The following is a 24,881-nucleotide window of genomic DNA, read 5'->3' on the forward strand; positions in this document are numbered from 1 at the left end:
TGCAGATCAGCTTTGAGGTTCAAACTGACTCTGGTTCAGTAGTGAAAGAGCTGACAAATATTGCCATTAAAGCAATGGTTTTGTCTTCCCTCTCTTGGTTTAATGGCATTTTCCCTGCCCTATCTGTAGTTAATAGCATCCTTAAGCTTCTGCTTGTACAGCTGCTTTTCAGCACAACAACCTCTCATCTAATGTGATATAATTTGCTTGCAAAACTGCCTGTATTTAAATGATGGCTCTGCTTATGGAGTGAGACGTCAAGAATGCTGCCATAGCACCTCCTTGTGTAGTTCAATGGAACAAATCTTGGGGCAGTGGATGCAAATCATTGAACACCATGAGGGAAAAAATCTGTTATCTCGCTGTTCACCAAGAAAATTCAAATAGTGACTTCCCCAGCAATTAGAGCCTCCAACTGTTGTCTGCCAAAATACAGTTTGTTTTCACTGTCAAGATTTAAAACATATTGAAAATTTAGCACTCTTGTTGTTAATACTTGAAAGCTTGCTCTCTGCTTCCAATTATGTGATTTTCTTTGCTAGTTTTCACATGTAAGTGAACTATTGCTGTCACAATTTCAGTCCTTTCTTTAAAAATAAGGTATATGTGTTTGTAGGGCACAAATATTTGTCTTCCTACAGTCACAGTCTTGTACTACCAGTTAGAAAGACTTATTTTTAAAACTTGAGCTATGACACCACTGTATTAAGATATTGGACCTTGCTTTTTAACTACAGAATTATTTTTCTGATTCTTCAAAACAAATTGTTATTAAAGGAGGCACATTTCCTACCATTAGAGATTTACTGAATTAAGTGTTGTCCTCTGAAGCATATTTCTAAACAGTGTTTAATTAGTTTACATTAATTTAAAACCTGGGTTAATTAAAATTAGATACCTTTAAAGCAGGTAATTGAATCTGCATCTGAAATACCTCTCAACATGAAATCAATATTTAGATGCAAATTCTTAGTTGTATTGACTATTTCTGTGGGCCAGAGTCTCAAAGGAGGTAGCAGCTCACTTCAGCAACCTTTGCCTCCTCTCTCTGGCATAGTTCAGGGGAGTCATCTCTAACCAGTGTGCAGGAGGCTGAACCCTGAGCTTGTCTCCTGCTTCTTCTGAAACCAGGAAAATCTGTAGCCCAGCACAGCTCCTTTACTCAGCCCTAGCTCTCCTCTTCTGACAGTTCTATGATCTGATGTTGTGTTCTGAACAAAGCCTGCTTTGAAAAATTTCATACATGTCTAACACAGGAAAAAATCCCGCCTGTGGAAATCCAAGGGTCTTAAAGTGTAAAAAAAAAAAAAAAAAAAATTTTAAGTCTTGAATGTACGATTTTAATTGTATTCGTAATCATTCAAGCTCACATCTTATTGAGATGATCTTAGAATTTTTGTGCTTTCTGCTGTGGTTATTATTGAATCTTTTTGTCTTTTAGTGATACTCAAGAGATTACTTTAAATTAGCAAATTTTGAAACAACACCTAAAAACTCTTATTTTACATAATCTTAATGCAACTAGTTCATCCTCCCTTTTTCTCTGCAGAAAGTGGAATGCCTGTTTTTATAACAAAACACCTTCTGAGTGTAGTCTATCTAGGGTAGCTCATACAGACCATAGATTGTAATTCTCTCTGATGAATAATCTCTAAGTGTAAATATGTATACAAGGCAGATAGTACCAAATATTTTTGCATTTTGACTCCAAAATCCAAACTCTCAATATCATAGGCTGAGGTGTTAGTCTCTGCTTAGCCATCCTCACAGGTGAAACATGAACAGAAGTTTAAGTGAGACATGACAGGAAGGATAAGTACTTGTGACTAACACTTGCTGTCACCATACTATAAGGATCTTACATTATACTTTTAGTCTCTGTATCCCAACTTGTTGAACCAAACCAATCATTAGCACTTGGGTCCATGTTTAGGAATTTGGCAATCCTTTTTCCCCTGTGGTGACAAAACCAGCTAATTTCACTGTTTTACAGTAATGCAATTCAAAGTAGTACGATGATAGACTGGGAACGGTGCAAATTCTTCCCCTGACCCTATTCCTAAATTGGATTGTAGTGCCCTGATCAGATGTACAAGAGGTGCTAGGAAAAATACATCAGAAAGTGTATGGAACACATGAAGAATGTGCACTGCAGAAAAACTTAACTCCCTTTTATTGAACTGTAGGGTGTTTGTAGGTGTGGGCAGTGCAGGGAAGCTGAGTCGGCAAGACCTTGATTTTGCAGTATTATTGAGAACACAGTAACTTCATTTGGAGTTGTGGGTGTTTAATAGCCTTAAAAATAGGACTGCAAGAGATGCTGTTTAAGGTGTGAGGCGTTTCTGTCTGCTGAAAGAAAACCTGAAGAAATTATGCTGTTTGTGTCTAGGAATAAGAAGGAAAGACTCCCTTCTATTTTTCTTCAGAAGTCTGTTTTTCATCAATGCGTCAAAATATTCACTCTGACACAAATGAACAAAACAAGCAGAATTAGACTGCCTGTAAGAGGGATAATATTGGTATATAATACCAATTAATAGGTAATATTGGATATAATACTGCAGATCACTGTGTGTTAAGAGTGGTTGGATATTGAATCAGGTCACTGAACCCTAATGAGGGGTGCACTTTCCTCTTCTAGTTTGATTGTGAACAATTGTCCAAATCCTCCCCAACGAAGGGCTGCAATAGCTAATGTGAAGTAACCTGGAGTGCTCTCTAATTATTTTTAAAAGCGGGTTGATTGTAGCCACTCTTATCTTTAGTGACAGGACAGGTATTAATCACTGATGTTCAGATTTGCTGTTCCGACTTAAGCTGAGTTGCTGAATGCATCCAAAGGTTGCACTTTTCTCCTTTTTTGTTCTCATGGGGCTTTTTTTGGATAGTAGGTGAGATACTACCTGTATGGGAGTGTTTTGCAGCCCCTGTATAATCCCCTGGGCTGTACTTTGGTTAGGGTAGAATCCTGGTTTTGGCCATCTGGGATTCTCCAGAATGTGAAAACATGGTGGGATTTTACATGCTTTGGCATAACCTACTCAAGACATGGGACCTTGTTGTGACAGGCTTTATCAGGATAGTGGCAGATATTGACAAGATCTGGACAACCAGCAATGCCAGAGGACACTGGGCCAGCACTGTTGTGGTGAAGGCTGACTCTGCTACAGATAAACTGTGTAATTGACTGGGAGCATGTTTTGGGCTTCTTGATGCACTGCAGTTTCCTTTCAAACATTTGTCTGAAAGAAACACAACACACTTGTTGGTGCACTTGTTTGTGGTTGTCAGCCAGCTCCTCTTAATGTGGATAAATTAGTGGTGAGAACTAGTTATAGCTAGAAGAGGATTTTTGCCTTGGTGACCAGTTCCTGGAAACTTACATTTGTTTCTGTCTCTTTTTTTGTTTGTTTCCATTTTTTTTTTTTTGTGGAGAGAGTGAGATTATCCACAATCCAATAAATGAGCCATGAGCAACCTCGTTTCCTCCACTCTTTGGTGGGAAGTCAGGAGCCGAGGCATTATGAACCAGAACTGTGGAGGTGTTTAAGCCCACCAAATTTGTTCAAATGCTTCATTTGCCTCTCTTCACTCAGTCAAGAGCCTTTGTAACTTGTGTGAAGTAGCCCCTAGGCTGGGACAGCTATGGGCCTGACAGGTTGAGAAGTATTAGTTTAAGGTATTTAGGGTGGAGATGAATGACAGGAGAAATGATTCAGGTTTTATGTACGTTCCTAGGTTTGGAGGTGCAGAGTGAAACCAGGTGGGATTTCTGAGCAGATGGAACAACTGGAACTCAAAGCTACTCAGTGCAACACAGTGCACAGGGAACCATCTGAAGTGAGGTCACTCTGGAGAGCTGTGGGAGGCCCTTCTTGATGGCACAGCCTGTTCTCATGTCACTGTAATGCACTGTACTGCCTCTGCTGTGATATCAATTTATAGCACTACACTGGGCTATATGAACATGGCCCATGTTCTTCAAAGCATGTCTGTAAGTTTTGCACCATCCCTAGGTCTGAAAGATTTCAGTGACTTTATTATCTTGTATTTCTTCAGTGTGGCTGCAGAGGACAGCTTTGGTTGCTGTTCAGGACAGAGGCCCTATTGCTCTCAAGGCTTGAATACCACTAAGAAACTTTATGCTCACTAAGTGATAATACTCAGCTTTACCCATCACTAGCTTTCAGTAATCAAGTATGAAGAAGAATACACAGCCTAAACAGAGGCACATTAAAATTTGTAGCTGTCCAACAGAATGAAGAAACAAATCTGCTGCTTTCTACTCCCATGACAAGAGGTTTACAGTAAGAGCAAGGCAAAAATCAATCTGAAAATGGACCAAGAGCCAAAGCTTGAGATGAGTTCCTAACTGAGGTATGTTTCCTTTAAGCCAAAGGAGACTCAGACCCTAACCAAATGTCTTAAGCTGTTATTTATTACATTATTATTGTTATGTAAACCACAGTGCATTTCAGTAGGCAGACATGAAGAACACTCAACAAACCATGAACTTCAGAAAATACGCAGCTCAATTTAATTTTACGGTGTGTGCCATTGTTCTTGTGCTGTTAGAAGCAGCAAACCATTATTCTATCTCTACATCCCCTGAACCCCTGGTTCAATAAGGCTGTCTCTGGTCTCCTCACTATCTACCTCTTCTGAGCCAGCACTCTCCTTCATTTCACCCCTACTGTGTCAAGCTTCTCCTTATGTTTGGTCATCCCTGTGGCCCTTTTCTAGCTTATCTGTATCCTCTGTGAGTTCGAATGGCCCAAACTATGCACCCTATTCAATAAGTCTGAGCACAGTGGCTTTCAAGTGGTGTGACCATGTGTAGTCTTTTGTTTCCTATTCCTTTTTTGGTGTTTTTTAGTGTTCTGCTGGGATTTGTCAGTATGACCCTGCTGACAAGTGAACCATTGATTTCAAGACCTGACCAGGTCTCTTTCCTGAGAAAGCAATAATTACAGATTCAGAGCCTGTCACTGTAGATACATACTTGAAGGTAATTTTGGGCCCATACACATTATTTTGCCCTTATCAGTGCAAACATTTTGTCATCTGCTCACTTAATGTTATATGTACCTAAGATGTCTTAGCTGTCAGCTTTAGATGTGATTATTCTGAATAATTTTTATCATGGCATTATTCACTACTCTGACGGGTAGTTTGTGACTAGATTCAGCCTCACAAGTCCCAAAGCACATCTCTGAATGGGATCCTGCTGGTTAACTTGTGACAAAATGACATCTGTTTCCTATCTCTAGCCATGAGGGGGAACATCCCTCCTACCCAGTGATTAGCTTCCATCTACCCTATTGTAACCCATAACAACTGTTTTCCCTTCTAATGTGTTGGAAAGCATCATAGGGACAGATCAGCTTTTTCTTTAGTTAGCTTCAAAAACTCTTTCACTGTCAATGCTTGGAGATGAACCATATGATCCCTGTAAGGATCAATTAGCTTTGGCTTTTTGTATGCACAATCTCTCCTATTCTGTGTCGTGCACATATTTTTTTGCAAACGGGTCATTCTGAGACACATCTTGTAGTAACAGGCAACATCAACTGACAGTTTTTCATTCTGTAAGCAATGTGGGCAGCATGAGCAAACACAAGCTCTTAAAATGGACATTTCTAATAGCTTAAAATATGTGAATTTTGATAATTATAAAATAAGTGGCTTTTTAATTGCTCAGACTCTTTAGTCACAATCGATTCAGTGATTGTTCTCATTCATGTGGAGCATAGTGGAATTTAATGGCAGATGTGAAGTTAATTTTTATTCTTATGACATCTTTAGAACAGAATCTGACTTATACCTCCCTTTAGTTTTTGCTCAGTGTTTGATAAAAAGATTAATGTTTTTATGATGGGCTATGAGCTTGTTGATTGTTCTGGTAAGCAGCAGCTGCAAAATCTGATGCAGTTTAGTGTGTGACAAAGCTGAGTGTCACACTCTAATTCATTTGAACAGGAGTCAAGATAATATTCCTTATTGGGATATAATGCCCACTAAAACGTTTTTATGGAATTAGGATGGCAGATTCATCATGGAAATTTGGGAACTCCCATTTTGGGTGCATTGAAAATGTGTTGTTCAGATGAACAAGCTATTTATACAGACATGTGGTGTAATACTGGATACTCCTTTAATCTTTTAGTAATCCAAACATTACCATATGGACAATCTGCACAAATTGATTTGAGGAGACCTCACTGGATAAATGGATACCCTGCTTCAGTTAATTTGCTGAGCTTTTATGTTAATGTATCAGGAAAAAAAAATGCTTTTCAGCACATAGTTTATTGGCAGTGACATATAAAATGAGACTGATGACAATCAACACAGTTTTAAGGCAGCTTGTTTGACAAGCAGCTCGTGATGGTTTGGACAGTTATCTGGAGGGTGTTCTTTCAGTACTTCTTTGCTTGTAGCCAATGCACGGCCTTTCCAATGTGGAACCACCTTTGCACGTACATACCAGAGAATGCACACAGTTTCCTCTAGCGTTTTGCTTTCAGTGATGTACCTGCATTAATTTCACTTAATGCTGTAACGGGTTATTTAGTTTTGTTATCAATCTCTGCTTTCTCAGTCTTCTGTCCTGTGAGGAACTGCCATATTCCTCCTCTGTAGTTCTCATTCCCCAGGGCATATACAAAGGCATCCACTGTTGGCACAGTCTTGGCAATAACGGCAGGAATCTGTCGTGAGACACAATATTTATTAGTGGGAAAAGGCACCAAGGAGCCAATGGGCTGATGTCAGCCTAGGCTCAGTTTTCCTTTACCAAATGCCTGTCCCCAATGGCAGTAGCTTGCTACCCACACAGAGATGAGAGATAAAAGCAATTTGGTCAGTTGGAGGCCCTAGCTCAGGAAATTATAGTCTCCAGGAGAAAGAATTTAGGTCAGCATTGCCTGAAACTGGTATACTTCAGATGAGAGTGAATACAGATACTTAGAAGGAGTGAAGGGTGTGCTGTGCATACCCTCTGATGGATAAATGGGCTGCTATTGCTAACACATTTTATGTGGGATATTGAATACCTAAGTACAGTAATGCATTTGGTGACCTGAAACTGGGCTGAAATTTGGGGACTGAATAAAAGTTGAAAGGTTTGATGTGATATTACTGAGTCCCAGAGGCAGTCTCAGAGCCAAGACACATAGAAAAAAGTGAAAAAAGAAGGCAGCATAACCTTAAGAGTGATCAATTGCAGCTTCCCCGAGGAGAGAGGAGTATTGAAAAAATGAATGAGACAGTGTCTTCAAAAATGAAAATTTTGAGCTGGTACTTGACTCTGGGAAGGACACAAAAAGCTCCTACAAACCATGAAACAATACAAGCTACAGACCCCTAACTGACTGCTGAAGAAAAAACCTCTGACTTCCTAAATTGTTTCTTGATCAAAGCAGTAATATAATGCCCGTTATATCACCGTGCTTAGCGGTTTTGCCTTAAAAGTGGTAGATGAACAGAATGCTTTGAGGAAAAAATCTACTTGTTATATATGTTATAACAAGTAAACCCAATTGTGAGTAAATTGGCACTGTTCCATAGGAATGGAGAGAGGACAGTAAGGAGAATGTCATTGTTTGAATTCCCTCGGGTGGCATAGACATACCATGCGGTATTTTGGTGAAATGAACATCACGTTTTCAACCGCTGCATAGAAGCATAAAAGGCAATAGGGACCCCAGCAAATGACCAGCGTCTTCAATGGTAAACCAGTATTAAACTGAAAAACAAGAGCAATAAATTCCTTTGTGTTTCACAACCGCACACTGCAGCGAGCAGATGGGACAGATCCTAGGAGAGCATGGTTTGGGTTCAGTAGCAGGAGAGGATCAGCCAGTGGGATATGCTGTATGACTGCTGCTTTGCTGTTGATGTCGGAGGGGTGTGAGCACAGCTCCCTCTGCATCAAGGGTTGCCTGTGCAGCAAGCTCCAAAGCCATGTTACCAGGGGCCGTGTGGGAAGTGGCAGTTGCTCCTGGGCAGAGGTGACGAAACACCTTCTGGTAGATCAGTTAAATCAGCGTGTGTGCTAGATGTAGAACCATGGCTAGTAATTACTGCTGAGGGGGGAGGGCAATGCGTAAATCTAAAAACAGATACAAAGGAACAACATTTTGCTGAGTTCTTAGAGGGTCTTGCAGACAAATAAACTGTGTGAAGCCACTACTATGGCAGTGCAACAGATAGATGCAGTGGCATCTGTGTTGTAGTAGTAGGATTCCTTTGTCCTTCATGTTAGAGCCTTATCTATGGTGTTCATGGCCAGGTGTTCCCATGTATCTTATAAATATATTAATGAATAGAGAAGTGATAACTTCATCCTTAAATTTTCTGCATCATAGCTAGTCTGGACAGCTGCAGAATATTGTAAGAAAGAAATCACATGCTATTGTATAAACTCACTGGAAAAAAAAGTAATAGATTTACAATAACAAACACTGAGATTTGTTCAAGAAATATGTAGAGGGCACATGTATTTATTCCAGACAGTTACAGACCAGTCTGCCTGACTGTCTCTTTGCTGGTATAACATCCCCCTTGAGAAATGACTGTCTTTACTGAGTACAGGGTCAGGCTGTGCCCGCCAGCAATGCATAGTGCCCCAGACTGTATAGCCTGCACCTAAGGAAACATCTCATATAATCACCACATTACATTCCCATAAACTTGCCATGCCAGAGCAATTCCTTTGTTTCTAGCTCATAAAGATTTCTAAATTTCCTCAGCCAAGTGTAAACACGATGCCTATAGGAAGGCCCTTCTCTCCCCCACAGGGTGTGCCTGCCTGTTTCCTTCCAGTGCTGTAGTTCTGGCTGACTTCCTCAGCGATAAGCTAAGAGCCTGTAGCAAAGCAGGAAATATCGATCCTTTCTGCATGCTGCGTGTTTGTTTTGTGACTAGAACTGGTCCAGTGTTGGTGGAGGGGAATCCTCAGGGTCACTAGTCTGATCCCTGCTTTGACAGGGAACTGTTTCCAGCACTAGGTCGGGGCAGATGTGGTTGTCTGGTCAACCTTGACATCTCTAAGGATGGAGTTTCCATGAACTTTCTGGGTGGCCCCACCCTGTGTTGCGCTACCCTCGTACTCAGGTTGGGGAGTCAGCACAGAAGGAGGTGACCCAAAGCCTCTGTGAAAGAAATGGGCTCTTTGAGGACTTTTGTCTCTATTGGATGCAGCCCTATTTTGGCAAGGCAGTTGCAGGGGTTGAGGAAGCTTTCTTACCTTATAGTGCCCACTTTTCTTGAACTTTTGGTGTACGGACTGATAGGCCATCAGCATGATGAAGCCCGGGATCATGAAATTGAAAATGGACAGAGCAAAAAGGAATGTGATATAGTTTCTGGAAAGGGTGAGGAAGGAAAAAAAAAAAGAGGTTGTTAATTCCTCTCTAGGGCATCTCTGTGAACTTGTTGTAAATAGTCATTAACTTGTATTTTTAAAATTATCTAAATGAGTTTTGTCAACATGCTTTAGGTGCCATGTTTGCTGAAGGCCTGTGAAGGTGTGCCGTGCTGTTGTATGTGGGATGGATAGTACTGTAGAAAATCACAACAGGCATTTTGTTTCTAAACCCAAGCATCCCTACTCAGACATCTGTGCTGGACTGGATAAAAACAAGACCCTTCTGAAAGAGTTTCAAGTCCTAAACCCAGAAAGATGCAGCTTATAGAAGAGTGAGGGAGTAGCAGAAACCAGAGCACCAGCCTCTCTCGCAGAGGAAGCTGACTTCAGCTGTTCCCACATGCCACCATGCGAGTCAAGGCAGCCTTGGGTCGTGCCTGACTTGCCCCAGGCGCTGGGGCAGGAGATCTGCCCCAGCAACAATGACGGGGGACAGCTGGGGATTTTGGTGTGCTGCTGAGGCCACCCCAAGGCACAGCAGCCTCCACCCCGCCTCCCGTGGGAGCTGGCCCCGGCCCTCACCTGTCCCCTTTGCTGTAGTCCAGGGTGCAGCAGGTTCGGAGGGGTTCGTAGTCGTATTCCCCCCACCCCAGCAAGGGCATCACAGACCAAAAGGCAGCAAACAGCCACGCAAACACCATCATGGAGATGGCCGTACTCCACTGCAGCTTGCTCCCTGCGGGAAGAGAAAAGGGGGTCTCTGTGCCCAGAACAAAACCACCGAGGAAAGCTGTCTGGCTCTGTGGGGCCAGCACCAAGTGCCCCGGCCCCTGGGCCTTGGGCAGAAATGAGCAGTTGTCTGTGTTTTGTAGCCTGAAAGCTGACTCGAGTCTGGAGTAATCAACCTTGCAAAGAATATGAAGGAACGTTTTAGACTTTAGGAAACAGCAAATTGTACTTCTTTTGTGTACTTTACTTAAACAAATGCTATACTACTGCTCAGGCTTGTACTAGACTGGAGATACAACTGCTGTTACAAACGTTATATTCTTGTGTTTTGGGAAAGTGTTTGAAGACTCAGATAAGGCAGCGAGTAGAAGGAACAGAGCAATGCAGTAAGTAGTGTTTGAAGAACCAGCGCCCTGCTGCAGCGTGTGGGTCAAATCGGAAATGTGACTCTGCACACACTCCCCAGCCCCTGCTTATTTCCTTCCTGTCCTGCCAGAAGTGCAGGGCCTGCATGGATATTAAATATACCCTGTTCTAAACTTGCTGCTCATCTCTATATATATATATGTGACCTGACAACAGATCTTGTTCTAAATATACAGCTGGTCAAATTATTTTGCCCTTAAGATCATTGCTTAGTCTGGAACAGGAAATGTGAAGCTCAGCATTAGTACTTTTTTCCTAATTTTATAATAAAAATAATCACTTGTGCCTATCTCATCCACTTCCATAAAATACCATAGGAATAGGTAAATGAAGGAAATGAAAGACTGGAAATTTCAGAAGACACAGGAAGTATTCCTTTGTGGAGAAAGCAGGCAGGCTTCCCCACTGCTGCAGGACATTGTGTTAGCCTCGCTGCTTGCGTGTAAAAAGGCCTGTATAATTTTGTTATCGAGGCTAACATCTGTAATCATGCCCATGCTGAATAGCCCATGACGCCAGCTGTACCAGCAAGGAACACGGTGACTTTTCCGACTACTCCTTTCTAATCAAATCTCCCATTAGGGAGAAGTAATGATGTAATTTTCACTGAGGCTGGGGAAAAAACATTTTCGTCTGCCTTTAACAGCAGCATCATGACAGCAGGCCAGGAAGATTCAGGCCAATTTGGACCTTTCTCAGAAGGGTGAAGGATTGGAGGTGAAATGCATGAGGTGAGGCCCTGCCATAGGATCAGACGTGACTGACTCATGGGTGGAGAGCATGTGGGGGCCATGCAGGCTGGAGATCCCAATAAGGCAGCAGCTCCGGGAAGGACTGCAAACTCTACAGTATCTATTTTGTGTGGTACTGTTCTTGTATATTTTAAAGTAGGCTAGTAAAGTAGGTGTGTTAGTGAAATTGCTCTTATACAGGAATGCTGATTACATCTCTGTCCTTTTTCTTATCTTGCAGAGGTTCTTCAGGGAAGTATTAGAGTTTGAATTGCATTAAAAATCAACTTGGAAAAATTGTTTGGTGCAGGTGTTTAAAAATTAGTTATGGGAAAAGACAGGTGTACACACTGCAATTTAAATACCAAGGAAAACGTAAAGAAAATCCTTTTTATTTAGTACTCTATGTTTTAATATGGTAGTTACCAAAAAATCTGTTGATTTTTTTTTTAGTAATTTAAAACATTATTTTTTAATAATTACTAATGAAGAGTGATTAATAATGACTAATATATGTTTTATGCATGATTCCTGCACAGAAGATATACTTTGGCTGCAAAGACTCAAAGATTGCTTTGTAGTACTGACATAATATGTATCTAGAATGACATAGATGAAAATAAAGGAATAATTTCTGATTTAGGGAACTAAAAATATGAGTCAAACTTTTTAGTAATTTGTAATTATTCTTAATCTCTCAGTTCAAAGAAGCAATGTAGCCTAAGGTGTATCTTTCAGAACTGCATCCTGTTTAGGTATATGCTCAAACAAGCATGTTAGAGTTGTTATTCATCCAAGGCTTCCATTTCCATTTGTCTTCTATATGGCAATTCTTGTAGCTTGGCTTTACACAACCGTAACTTGAAATTCGATCAGGACAAAGCTTATTACATAAGATGTCAGGTTTGGTTTGTGTTTTACATATTCTAGCAACATTTTAAAGGCATTATCAGAAGCAACTGCACTGAAACCTGAATCTGAATTGTGTTTCTTTTAAGCCAAGCTCATGTCAAAAGTAGCTTTATTGATTTGGGAATACAATTTTGTAAGTGGTAAGCCCTCCTGGTATTTTGAAAAAAACCAAATTAAATCTTGGGGTTGTTTTTGCTTCTCAGCAATTCCTAGAAAATAGTTAATACCAATTCTTTTTCATGGTATCTTGTGGCAGACACTTTGCTCTCTTTTCACCCCATTCTTTCACTTCATGGACTACTGCAATAACATGAACGTCTCAAAACATGACAGGCCCTGACTGAGGCACTCTAGTGCCACTGGGTCCTAGCCATGCACTGGCGCCTTATGGATCTTTGCACATAAGTAAAAGATCCTTGCATTGTCAAAATTTGCCCTCAGCTGCTGGGACAGCATTGATGGCATGCTGAAGGCAGCCCAGGGGTGCCTGCACTGACAGTGGGCAGCTGATCCAGCTGCCTGCATGCGTGCATGGGGGCGTTGGTGGAAATCTCACCTTCCCTGCTGTCGCCTTGCACAGAAAAGCAGGAGAAGCTCTTGCTCCTCTGGCTCCCACCACCTCTGGGGTCTTTCACACTGCCCAGTCTCTTGGTGCCGTGTCTTTCCTCTGGCCCTGTGTGCTACCAGCTGTGGTCCGTGCAGGCAACAAGAAAGTTGTGAAGCCGCCTGCTGAAATGACTTTCAAATATTTTCTATCAAGAGTGGCTTTAATGAAGATTGCTGTGTTTAGGTTTTTAACAGGAAAAGTGCATCCCATAGGACACTCTAGGGAAAAACTCCCCGTACTTTTGGCTGGCAGTGCCCTGCCTCGGTTCCTCCTCTGCTGCGGCTGGGGAGGACCACACACCTGGCAAGGCCATGGGGAGCACAGCGAGACAATGCTTCACAATTTCCATTAGCTTTCTTTTTTTCCTTTATTTTCCTAATTTTTTGCTTTAACGTTTGTGCCTCTTCTATAAAAAATGAAAAAAAAGTTCATTTTAGTTACTTTTCCATGGGTGTTAGGGAACACCATTTTCTCATTAGATGTGGAGTAAAAAGACCATGCAATAATGGTACCAGGCGTGTCTCGACAGCCTGCGTTTGGAAAGCTCATTTCTGGGGCTGAGTTCATATGTTCTCTCTCCTCACACTCAAGGAGTCCTATTTTGGACACTAGAAAAGAAGAGAATCAGAACTAACAAAATTAAAATTTTCCTTCTGGATTTGGCCTTTTACAAAATGAGATTAATGGTGAAGTAGTCCTGGTGAAATCAGTAGCCTGTTGACCCTCCAGAAAACATCTAATGACATATCAGAAGTAGCTAAAAATGTATGAATCTAAAATTAAACGAACTTGATATTATTTTAGTTTTACCCAGAAAAAATACTTTTGGTACAAGAACAGTGAAAGAATCATGCTTCACATGGCAGACATGTCGTCCTCTGAGAGGGCTGACAGCGGGAGAACAAGTCAAGGGCAGTTCTGTTGTTTTTTTTGCAGAGGAGGTCATTGCTTTGCCTTAAATGCCTTTTTTTTTGTCTGATAAATTTAATGGAATGTCCATGTAGGTCCTCATTCAGTTAAATGTATATGTATGGAGTTCAATGTATGCTTAAGGATCTAATTCCTAATTAGGCCCCGGTGCTGGCAGTTTGGTCCTTTTAAGTCTCCTCACTCTTGTGCTCTTGCTTTCTCTCCTTGAAAAGCAAGAGGAAAGCTTCTCTTTTCCATACAGTGAAATATTAAAACAGGGGATTTAAAATGGCTTCTATAATTGCTTTGGAGCAGAAAGAGGTCACTCTTATACATAAATCCCCCTCATAATTTAAAGATTACTAAAATTGTGATGTTGTCCTGGTCTCAGCTGGGATAGAGTTAATTTTCTCCCTGGTTGCTGGTACAGTGCTGTGTTTTGGATTTAGTGTGAAAATAATCTTGATAACATGCTGATGTTGCTAAGTAGCACTTATCCTAAGTTAAGGATTTTTCAGTTTCCCATGCTCTGCCAGTGAGGAGGTGCAGGAGAAGGTGGGAGGGAGCGTGGCCAGGACAGCTGACCTGAACTAGCCCAAGGGATATTCCATACCATAGAACGTCATGATCAGTACATAAACTGGGGGGAGCTGGTGGGGGGGTGTGAATCGTTGCCCGGGCATTGGTCAGTGGGTGGTGAGCAGTTGCAATGTGCATCACTTGTCTTTTCTTGGGTTTTATTTCTCTCTCTCTTTTTGCTATATTAATTGTCATTACTATTATTATTTTGTATTTTATTTTAGTCATTAAACTGTTCTTATCTCAACCCAGAAGTTTTAATTTTTTTTCCCCTGATTATTCTTCCCATCCCACTGGGAGGGGGGAGGAGTGAGCGAGTGGCTGCATGGTGCTTAGTTGCCAGCTGGGGTTAAACCATGACAGATGTCAAAAGCTTAAATTTTAGGAAGTGCTAGATAGAGCATGGAGCCTTAATCCTTTTGATTATGCTGGCCTGTTTTTAGTGACATGATCATAAACTATTTCTCCATCTTTAGTCTGTGGGGGCATTTATGCGTTTTGATTTTTTGAAGATTTATAAATTGGTCAAACATTTAGCTGATTTTCACAGAAAGAGCAAAACCACATCTCTGACACAGTGGCTACCTTTCAGCTAGATTTCAGGCTGGTGTTTAAAAGGAATTTGCCAAACAAAAGGTCAACAGGATTTTCTAGGGTAGACGGTAAAAAAGTCCCTTTTCCTCATTCTTGCAAATGGTTAAGTTGTTATAGCTGATATTCCAAAACAATATGGCTTGTACCAGGTTTCATGGCACGCATCACTTAAAATTGGTAAAGTTTCTCAAAGACAAAAATACCTGAAAATCTTATAAGGGAAAATATGTATCAGTCATAAGTAAAATAGGTGTTGGTACCTACTTCATCTGCAGCAAAAAGCACCAGTCACTAGTGCTCACAAGTATTCATTTTTTGTAGGAATAAGAAAGCTGTACTGTGTAATAGCTTTTTTTGTGCATATAATTAGAAAAAGCTCTTTCAAATATCCTAATACAGGGGTTTTTTACTCCATTTTTTGTTGTGGTTCTCCATGATCATAAATAAAGCTGTCTTGGTGATTACCTCCTGCTTCAGTGAAAATACAGGGTCTGTATAAACATTGGCATTTTGTCAGGGAAAACTGATGCAGGTGGAAGACTAGATGAAGGAAGTGTGGCAGGGTGGCTGCGGTAACTGTGACAGGAGGTAAGGACTTGTTCCTAATTTGACAGAGCTGACAGCTGCAATTGGAGCAAATGGCAGTTTGCTAATCTTTGAATACTGATATAACAACCTAGATTTCCTTGCATGTTAAGGATTAGATAAAACTCACTGCAATTCTGCTTCTTGAAATTGAATGCTGCTGTGAAATCCCTGCTGATTTTGTTCATCTTTTCTTTCGTAATATTGAGAAAAGTACTGACATAAATCACTTCAGATTTTCCATTTCCCCCTAATTCTTATATGCAAGTGTTAAATGTTCTAGATTTTTTTTCTTTCCCATTAAAACTGTAACCATATGCCATGGCTACAGAAGGAAAAAAGCTGATCAGGATCCTTTCCCCATCCACAAACTGCTGATGTCAGCGTGCTACCTTCTTACCAAAATGAACTGTGCGTTAGATTGAAATGCTTTCAGCAAAGACGTCTCCCTGATAGGTGGCTGCCTGCTTTCAGGTTGCTGACCCCCTGGGCTGTCCACCAGATGCCTCTGCCTGCCTGATCCCAGCTTCAGTGAGACCTTCCAGGCTGCTGCTTCCTTCCTCCCTTGCTATGTTCAGAACATAATTCAGGATGTTTTCCTCATCTGAATGGCCAGGGAGGGAGAACTAATGATGTCTACCTTGATATAAAATGTCACCTTCTGTCTTGAATGCTTGGCTATTGATAGACCGCTTCCTCAGAGTTTGCCCTTTCCTCCTTCACCATCAGGCACGAACATAAAACTGCTTCTGTTTTCTCCTTTTCCCCCTAATGATCAAATTTTGAAATACAATAATCTGTTTTCCCATCTTGCTAGTGATTGATATTCAACCCCCTCAGACTCCCCTGTCTTTTCTCCTCTTATTGCATACTTTTAGACTACAGATTTCTGTAGTTCTCTCCTCCTTGCTGTGAAAGTAGCATCTCATAGGCCCCAAAGCCACATTTGGGGGATGAAGAGAGTTGCCCAGCATGGTTGCCTGGGAGGAAGAAAGCAAGAGTGGGGAGAGTAAAGTGCCTTGAAACTCTAGTTTCTCTGTCGTGTGTGGTGGTCGTACTATTTTCTTCCATATGCCAATCAGCATGTTTTCTGATGTCTCGTTATCAATACGTTTTAAAGGCTAGCACTTTGTCACAGTATTGTATTGACTTCCAAATTTAAAAACCTGGTTAGTTTTCAGGATGTTGGTAAGCATATTTGTGTTAATAGCATCCCGAATGGCTGAAAAGTCCCATTTTTTTATCATCATTGTAGTAATCTCTCACATTCTCATCAGCTTTTTCTCCCTGAGAAATATGGATAGTGGATAATCAAGTGTCAAGCTGAGGAATGCCACAACAAAGATTTTCTTGGGAAACTGTTAGGACATAACAAAAACATTGTGGATGATGTAATTGAGTCTGGAAGGAGTGCCAGTTCCCAGGAAATGAAGATAAAGGGTTGATAGCTTCGGTTTTTAGGCAGAGGTATTTTGTACCTTCTGTACAGGCATGCAACTTGCACCGGTGTCAACAGGAGTTTAATGTATGGATTGAGAACACAGTATAGCCTGTAGGCTTGGTATATCAGATCTATGAAATATGACTTAATCTTCCTCACAATCAGCATGTGAAGGATGAAGCTAAAAGTGGCTGGTTTTACTGGAATAGCCACAGAGCATGAGCTTTTAAAATCTTTTGGGTTTTTGTTTTTGTTTTGTTGTTCAAAATGTTCAGTAATAGCAATGTTTGGCCATCAGTAAGTAATGATTTGAGCAAAGTAAAGAAGCTTGTGCCCTTAGGGTCTCTCTGCCTGTGCTCTTAATGTAGAATGCTCTTGACTGGAGAAGTGCATGACACAAAAGCATTAAAGTCAATGTTGCAGAGAGTAAAATGTCTTTCCAAAGACATGCTTATTTTCAGGTTATCTCGCTTGTAAAATACAGATGCTACGCTTCTAGCTCCAAACACATTTCAGTATCTAAAGGGTGTTAGTATGGATTTAGCTTACAGCCTGCATTATTTGAGGACTTTGTCTGGACATGAAAAGAAATCATTTCCTTGCCTGAGCTGAATTCTTGACAAAACTTGCAGAACAAAAAATTGGCAACCTTTCTACCCTCAACGGGATCATCAGATTGAACATGTTCGCTGTGTGCTCTGGGTGTGTTTAGCACTTGCTGCTTTAATCATATGGAGGCCATGCCTGAAAGGCTGTGTGGATGCTAACGGTGGAGGGGATTGAAGCGCTGCAGCTCAGCAGTTTTTTCCCCAGCCAACTTTTACACTTTCATTTAGAAAATATTTTGTGAAGTGGTCTGAGCAACCTGTGCTTTAGCACAAGAAAAGGAGGGCTGCATTTGTCTATCAACATTGCCAAAGGGCCACAATTTTTTTGGGAATGGTGCGGTCATGTGAGGTGCTCTGGACAACTCAATCCTCTGGAAAGAGCCTGGCTTTATCAGGAAACGTGAAAACTGCAGATCTGCATGGGAGGACCTCATCCATTTCTTCTGGGTGACAGCTCCCACACGACTGCCAAATGTCCAGATAGTGTGGATTAGGGCATTTCTAGCATTACGGAGTGCTAGGATGTCCTTTCAGAGTAAGTTTGTATTTCATATCATGTGTCTTTCCCTTTTCCTAATGAGGGTCATGAGATTGTACACCCTGTGTTTGTCACTCAGTCCTTTCCTAATAACTTTTGAAAACACTGGCTACTTAGAAGTAAACTGGAGAAGGAAGAGGGGACTGAGGTACTAAGTTGCTGCATTTACTGTGGAAGTTTGTGTCTGGGGAGAGGTGAGGCCCCGTTAAAGGACCCGTAGAGCAGTCAGCATAAGTCTATCTTGTTAGACAAAAGCAAACATCATCCCTGTGCACCATATTCACAAGACAGCAGGTTTTGCCAGTGCCAGTACTCACAAGGCCGCTAGTTTGTTTTACAGCAGATGATAATGCCCCTGGCTATGCTTTCTGTCTTTTGTGCTAAGAGAATACAGTTATTCCCCTGTTCTCCCCATCCACAGTGCTGGCTGGAGCACAGCTGGAGTCCCAGCACAAATCCTAGTAGTCTCTGCAGAGGCTAAATCCAACTCAGCACCCTAATTTAACAGAAATTTCCACTCATGTTACATGAATGCACAAATCCAGTACCGCCAAAGTTTGGGAGGAAGTTCTGAGATAAAAGAGAGCATATCTATCTTTATAAATCCATATATTTGTCAATCCTGTCCATCTCTATTTCTCACCTAAATCAAAAATATTCTTTCATAAGTCCACAAAAAAGGCAAATTTATTTACCTGTGTTGATCTCCCAGTTTAATATTAGATTTCCATTAAATCCGGCTGTGTCAGAGGTAGTTAAAAAGTAAATTGCAAGAAAAACCAAAAAATGGTCTTCACTAAGACAAGAAAAATAACATATTCCTCCTCTTATCAGTACTTAAAAATATCTCTGCCACCTTTATTGAAACTTGCAGATAATTTGTTCCTTCCTTGGGAACAAATGTACCAAGTTCCAATCTTCATAAGGGGGCTGGAACATAGCACAAACCCCACAAATGGCTCTTGCACCCCGAAGTGCCTGTGTGTTGCGCAATGGGGATGCTGAGCTCTGTCTGCCTGATTGTACCTCTGCAGAAGTGCTTTGCCGTGGGCTGTCTTCCAGCTGCTGTCTCTGCAGAGGCAGCTCTCTAGCTACACCAAATTTATCTGTAATTAGTAAACTCTGCATGAGCATGAAGATCTGTTTGGTACACAGCAGGGTGTTGGATGGAAGCCCATGGTGCATAGATTTTTCTTCAATATGAGCTGGATTTTGTTTGGGACACTGAAGTTTACTTACAAGGAAAGTGAAAGCATGGCAAGAGGGTCACAACTTGGATATGATCTGACAGAGGAAATGTCATCCGAAGGTGGTTGGTTAGTACCCCCTGTATGGGAAGAGGTCCTCTGGAGAGATTGTGTATATTTGCTCTATCTCTAGTGTGTAAGATAAATAAACTTACATGTAAGATATGCAGATAATAAATATGTGCATATAAACAAGCTGCCTTATAGCAGGATCTGGGTAAAGTTGCTAGAAAAATTGTAGCCCTTACTTGTACAGTAGTGATGATACCGGTCCCAGGCAACTGCAGCGCTGGAGCTAATGCTGGCTAATGCTGTCAAGAAGCCCTGGAATCCATGAATTTGACAGCCGTCAGAACCATAGGGCCAGTATCTGTCAACAAACAAGGAATATGTTAAGAAAATAGTAGAAAAAAGTGAATACATGTTTGGAAATTGCATTAACAGAGAGGGTAAAATGCTAGCCTGTGTCTGTGCTTTCTAAGTCTGAGGAACATTGTGAAAGATGTTACTGTGGTTGCCTTTAGGTATTTGCCAGCATTTGTCTTGCTGTGGTGTTTGATATAATACAACAGTTATTTTTACTCTTAATATGGAGAAGAAAATATAACCCTACATTTATGTATTGGAAAGTTGTTTTTTTTAATTTGAAATATACATTTCATCTGGTTATCCATATCTTCAAAATTTGCATCCACTGGGAGGAGCCAATTTGTCAACATGTGAAAGTAGCAAATGAATAATAACCTTTTGAAAAGTCAGTGTTCACCATGCATCACAGGACAAAAGCTCACAACAAATAAAAATACTCATAGCAAGGCTGAGGCCTCCAGCTGTCTCTCCAGACATAGGATGAAAAGAACCATGAGATGGTCTCATGTAGCAGACATCTGCTGACATGTGCCTTCAATATCCTGGTCACCCACGGCAAGAAGACATGGCTTTTCTTCTTTCTGTGTTCATCTAACCTGATTCTTATGCTCATAAAGATGGCTGTGAGGTGCAAATCTTCAGCAACCTCCTTTCTCATGTATTTACAGAACACCAGTGTAATTCATTAGGAGAGTACCCCTGGAAGACCCTTTGACAGGAGATAGCTGACTCCTTGGGAGGCTGGGAAACTTGTGCTCCCATTTAAAAGAAAAGGTCCTGCAATTGTTAAAACCAAGCTCATTTTGGGGTATGAGCTTTAGCTCCTCAGTTCCTGTTCAGTAAAGGCACCTTTACTGACTTCAGTGAGACGTGTCCGAAACAAGAGTGACCTATACAGGAGGTAAAATAGTGTTGAATAAGGCCTCATTGGAGCTTATTATTGACTTGTTAATTTGCAAAAATGTTTTTATATCCATTAAGAGAAAACAAAATGGTCACATCCTGGTTTGAAATGCATTTCCATTGTCTATTAAAGGTATTTCCAGGGTTTAAAAATATGCTACTTAGGTGGAATTATTAATCCGCTATTTTATAGGGTGTACAGGGTTTTTTCTGAGTATAGTTTGCTTGTGATTTGTTTGTTGTAACTATTCACTGAAAGGCTTGATATTGTTTCTGTCCTCTGATTAAATGATTGACATGTGAAAATGTGGAAAATAAAATGTATCATAACTGATGTGAACTCTGCCAACAGATCTGCATTTTCATCTTCCACAAACTTCTTAAATAAGTGCTTTAATGGAAAGGTTCATAAAAAAAACCAGAAAGACTTGCAGATAAATTTGGTGTAAATCTAGAGGTTTAGTCAAATGAAAAAGTACTACTATTCCAATATTCAAGTAGCTTCTACTATAGCTGTCTGGTTAAATGTCTTCTGTAATCAGTCTTACAATCTGTCAGTGATTATATGCAGTAAAGTCTGCTTTTTTACTTGCCTGGTAGAACTATATAGAGTTTGCTGTTTCAGATTGAAAGAATGAGAAGGTTGGTTAGGTGGTATGCTAGAAAGAGTATTTAATAAATTTGACCTCTTAGAACTTAAGCTGTTAATTTTCATGTGGTTCTTCTGAGCATCCTTTAGGAAAAAGAGGATATACCTTAGGAAGCTGGAAAAGGCAGCGATGAATGCGTTGATGCAGATCCCGCAGTCGGCCAGTGCAATGCTGAGAACCAGCAGATTGCTGGGCGTTCGGAGTTCTTTGATTTTTCGGAAAGAAATAATTGTCAAGCCATTCAGACAGAAACCAAGCAGGGCTGAAATACAGAATTGTTTGGTGTGATTCAACTGGAAATGGAAAATATGATTCAACTGGAAATGGAAAATATGAAAAATGATACCTGCTCTTTTCTTTAATGAGAGAACGATAATTACTGTGGAAACTTATGCACAGGGATTACATCTGTAGTGGTCACAGTCTGCACGCAAGTTACAAAGGCTTTCAGGAGAGAAGTCATAGGTGACAGCTGAAGCCAGTGCTTCAACCTGCACCAGGGATATGGCCAGCCATGCAGAGCAGAAATGGTTTAATCTTATTTGTAATTCTGCCTTTTGTTCTAATAGAGAAACCTGATTGCCAGGCTCCATCCAGGGACACACATGGGTCAGAGCGAGGGAGATGCAGAGGAGGCAGTTTCAGAGGGGCTGACAGCCAGCACGTGCTGCTGGTGCATGCATCTCCATGCCTGTCTTTGGTAGAGAAATGGGTTGTGTTCAGTATCAATTGTAACATTCTTTTGTGTTTAAGCACAGAAATCCCTCAGCTGTGTTTCAGTCAGCTTGCCTCCCTTTGGGCTTCTGTCTAAGGTTATCCTAGACAGTGCTTGAATGACACCAGCTCAATCTTATTACTGCCCTTCGTCAATAGACTATACACAGAAAGGAATAATCTAATTGTAAAAAGCAGCCACTGATAGATTTAAAAAAATAAGTTAATGTTGGTCCTCAGAGAGAAGCATCCAAGCAATCCCAGCTATTCATGCAGCAGAGCTGTGCCACCCTGAAACCCAACTTTCACTGGTGTAAACTCAAGCTTTGTCCTTTAATGTCCTTTTCAAGATGACCTGAATTATTTTAGAGCTGATGAGGCTCTGACTCAACATCCCATCTCTAAGTCTCAGTTAGATGAGAGGCAGTATGTCTTTTTCTTTGTGTTCTTCTTGGAAAGAGAAATGATGTAGTGCAGAAAAAATCCATTTTCCCTAATTCTGTAAAGTAGTGTAGTTACTTATGCTCATTGTCTTAATTCTGCAGTTATATAAGATGGATGATCTTGTCTAGTCAGAAATCCTGCTCCTACCTTAATTGCATTAATTGCTGATGGCATAACCATAGTAACAGCTGAAGCGCGTCTTTCATTACACAACATATAACAAAATATTTCCAGGAGAAATATTTGGAGCCATTTGAGATCTGCTGTTCTTATTTCCTCCCTGCCAGCTTACTTCCCACCCACAGGGTAAAACTGCTGCCAATTCTTCCAAATGCAGTGAAGCCTTTAGGAGATGTATGTCGTGACCATATTTAGAGTAGAGCTGAAGAGTTATTACTGTATCAACTTTTTTGTATCTTTCCCATGTTTTTGGAAGCTCCAGGCTTCTCCCCACTCTGCTTTCTTGAAGGCCAGCATGAGTATACAAATAGAGAACTTGCTAAATTAAAACAAAATAGCTTTAAGTTTTCATTTTTAGAACAGCAAATGTGTCCAGTTAATAAAGTAAATACAAAGTTTTCTTCTTCACCAGAACTTTTTTGCAAACTGCACTTAGAAGCTGCAGAAGAAAAGGAGATCTTCATTGCCTTTCTCTCAGAGCCTTTGAGAAAGTGAATTAATCTTTAGTTAATTAGTTTGCTCTTCTAAGTCAGATGACAAAGATAAAGTTTTATTGCTGATCCACTGGGCACGTTCTGCCCAAAACCATATAGAAAATACTTGTGTTTAGTAAAACATAAATGTGTTAGACCACATCTAGTTTTAAGTGAAGGTTAGCAGCAGGTACTTTGCTTGGACTTCAACAATGGCAGGTCCCCAGCAGACTGCGCCCCCAGGCCCGGGTGGGTGGGTGGGCAGGCGAGGGCCAGCAGGGCCGTGGTGCCACAACCAGCCATTCCCCAGCACGACCCTGGCAGTTGGGCTCTGTCAGCACCTGACAGTGTCCCTGTCCTGCTGCTTCTCACCTCTCAGTAACGAAGTACAAAGTCATGCCAGGACCTGCCAGACCCTGCAAATGGCTTAATGGCTGTTGGCCAGATTTAACTCTGAACTCTCTGTTTAGGCAGCAGCTTGCCCATGGGCCAGAAGTAGAAGCTTTTTCTGCTTTCCGTCTCTTCCAAGGAAGAGCTGCTGACACAGCTCTTCCAGCTTTTATTCGCAGGCAGATACGATGCTGCCTTCCATCTGAGCTTGCCTGCAGGGAAAGGGTGAGCATCCTCCTTTTGCCCATGCTTCGTGTTCATGGGGTGAGCTGATGAGCATTTATCCCATTCTGATGGTGCTTACAGCTTCTCCTCTATTGTTGGGCCCCACGATACCTGCATCCCTAGCTGAGCAGTACTAAGGAGGGATGGGATCCTAGGCCCTGACTTGTGTGTAGCTCAGAAGAGACACCGGTGACTGACACTGAAATAATCCTAGTTACAAGCCTGTCCTTCACTACCTGCCAGGTAGATACAAATTCAGTTTTGTTGCAGTTTCTCGATGAAGTGGCACATGCCTTAAGAAAAGCTCACATTGGCTAAATTAAATGAATATGGTCTCCTACCTTTGCTTCTTAACACTATGAGAGCTTTTGAATCTCAGGCAAGTATATCTCTGTCTGTTACTTTTACCCAGCAGCCATTAATTGCAGCACTACCAATGCAATCTGGATGTATGCTGACAGTTAACAGGCTATTTTGGACCTATCATCTTTGGTTATAAGGCAGCCCACAAAACAAGCAGCCCAAGTTTATTGAGAGATTATCAGTCATTTCAACATCCTTCCCCTGAGGAAGACAAAATCGCCTTTAAAGTCAACAACAAAATCTCGCATCCCAAATTCTTGATAAGAAAGCTAAATAGCAAGTACTTCCCCGCCACAGGGCAGCTATGTATGCAGAGCAGATCTTCATTGCAAACAGCTTGCAGCTCACCCTGATTTACTCACCAGAAGTACTGGTGATGTAGCCACAGTAACCACCATAGGTGGATCAGTGTACCACAAATGCTGCCATTTGCTTCAATTTTCCTTCCCCCTCCCACCAGGAATAGTAGGGACAAAAATCTTATTGCTGCTGAAGTCCCACACCAAGCTTACCTTCTACCAGCAGGGCAGTGCCGATGGCAAACACCTCTAATTCAGTGAAGCCTTCAGGGAGAGGCTGTGCAGTGACCATACTTGCGATAAAAATGCCAACAGATTTAACCTCTGCCCTCTGTTATAGCTGTAGGGCTGTCTTTTCTCTGGATGCCTCTTCTTCCACTAGCCCAAGGCTTCTTAAAGGAGCAGCTCACGTGCAGACACGTGCTCGTTATTATATAAAAGCTTTGGGGTTTTTACTCCCACCATTACAATCCCCACAAGAATGTTATTAATGATGGGACTAGCATCAACTCGCCCTGCCCCGTCCCCTGCAAATCGTATTTAGACACCAGCAAAATGAAAGCATTCATTGCGATTACAACAAGTTCTTTATAGA

General features: G+C 41.3%; 1 protein-coding gene across 2 annotated transcripts; it reads right to left on the bottom strand.

Annotated features, from left to right (window-relative positions):
* Window positions 1-6,350: 6,350 nt before the first annotated feature.
* RGR (retinal G protein coupled receptor) lies at window positions 6,351-24,609 on the bottom strand. 2 transcript variants are annotated; one of them, XM_074830024.1, is made up of 7 exons: window positions 24,500-24,609; window positions 21,304-21,460; window positions 19,525-19,646; window positions 9,953-10,106; window positions 9,251-9,368; window positions 7,634-7,747; window positions 6,351-6,710 (listed from the first exon to the last, which is right to left on the bottom strand). In XM_074830024.1, the coding sequence occupies exons 1-7, from the start codon at window positions 24,576-24,578 to the stop codon at window positions 6,567-6,569; spliced, it is 888 nt and encodes a 295-aa protein (XP_074686125.1). In that variant the 5' UTR covers window positions 24,579-24,609; the 3' UTR covers window positions 6,351-6,566. The 2 variants fall into 2 exon arrangements, with proteins under 2 accessions (XP_074686125.1, XP_074686126.1); XM_074830025.1 differs by lacking the exon at window positions 24,500-24,609 and adding an exon at window positions 22,946-23,061.
* Window positions 24,610-24,881: the final 272 nt, after the last annotated feature.

The sequence above is a fragment of the Strix aluco genome, chromosome 7, assembly GCF_031877795.1.
Source record: "Strix aluco isolate bStrAlu1 chromosome 7, bStrAlu1.hap1, whole genome shotgun sequence".
Classification (NCBI taxonomy): Eukaryota; Metazoa; Chordata; class Aves; order Strigiformes; family Strigidae; genus Strix; species Strix aluco.

What these genes read in the sequence shown, in the direction of transcription:
- RGR (XM_074830024.1), bottom strand. Translation starts at nt 24,578, where the DNA reads ATGGTCACTGCACAGCCTCTCCCTGAAGGCTTCACTGAATTAGAGGTG. An exon ending in GACTACAGCAAAGGGGACAG is followed by an intron (nt 9,369 to 9,952) that starts GTGAGGGCCGGG and finishes CACCCTTTCCAG; the next exon opens with AAACTATATCACATTCCTTT. An exon ending in TTTCACCAAAATACCGCATG is followed by an intron (nt 6,711 to 7,633) that starts GTATGTCTATGC and finishes GTCTCACGACAG; the next exon opens with ATTCCTGCCGTTATTGCCAA.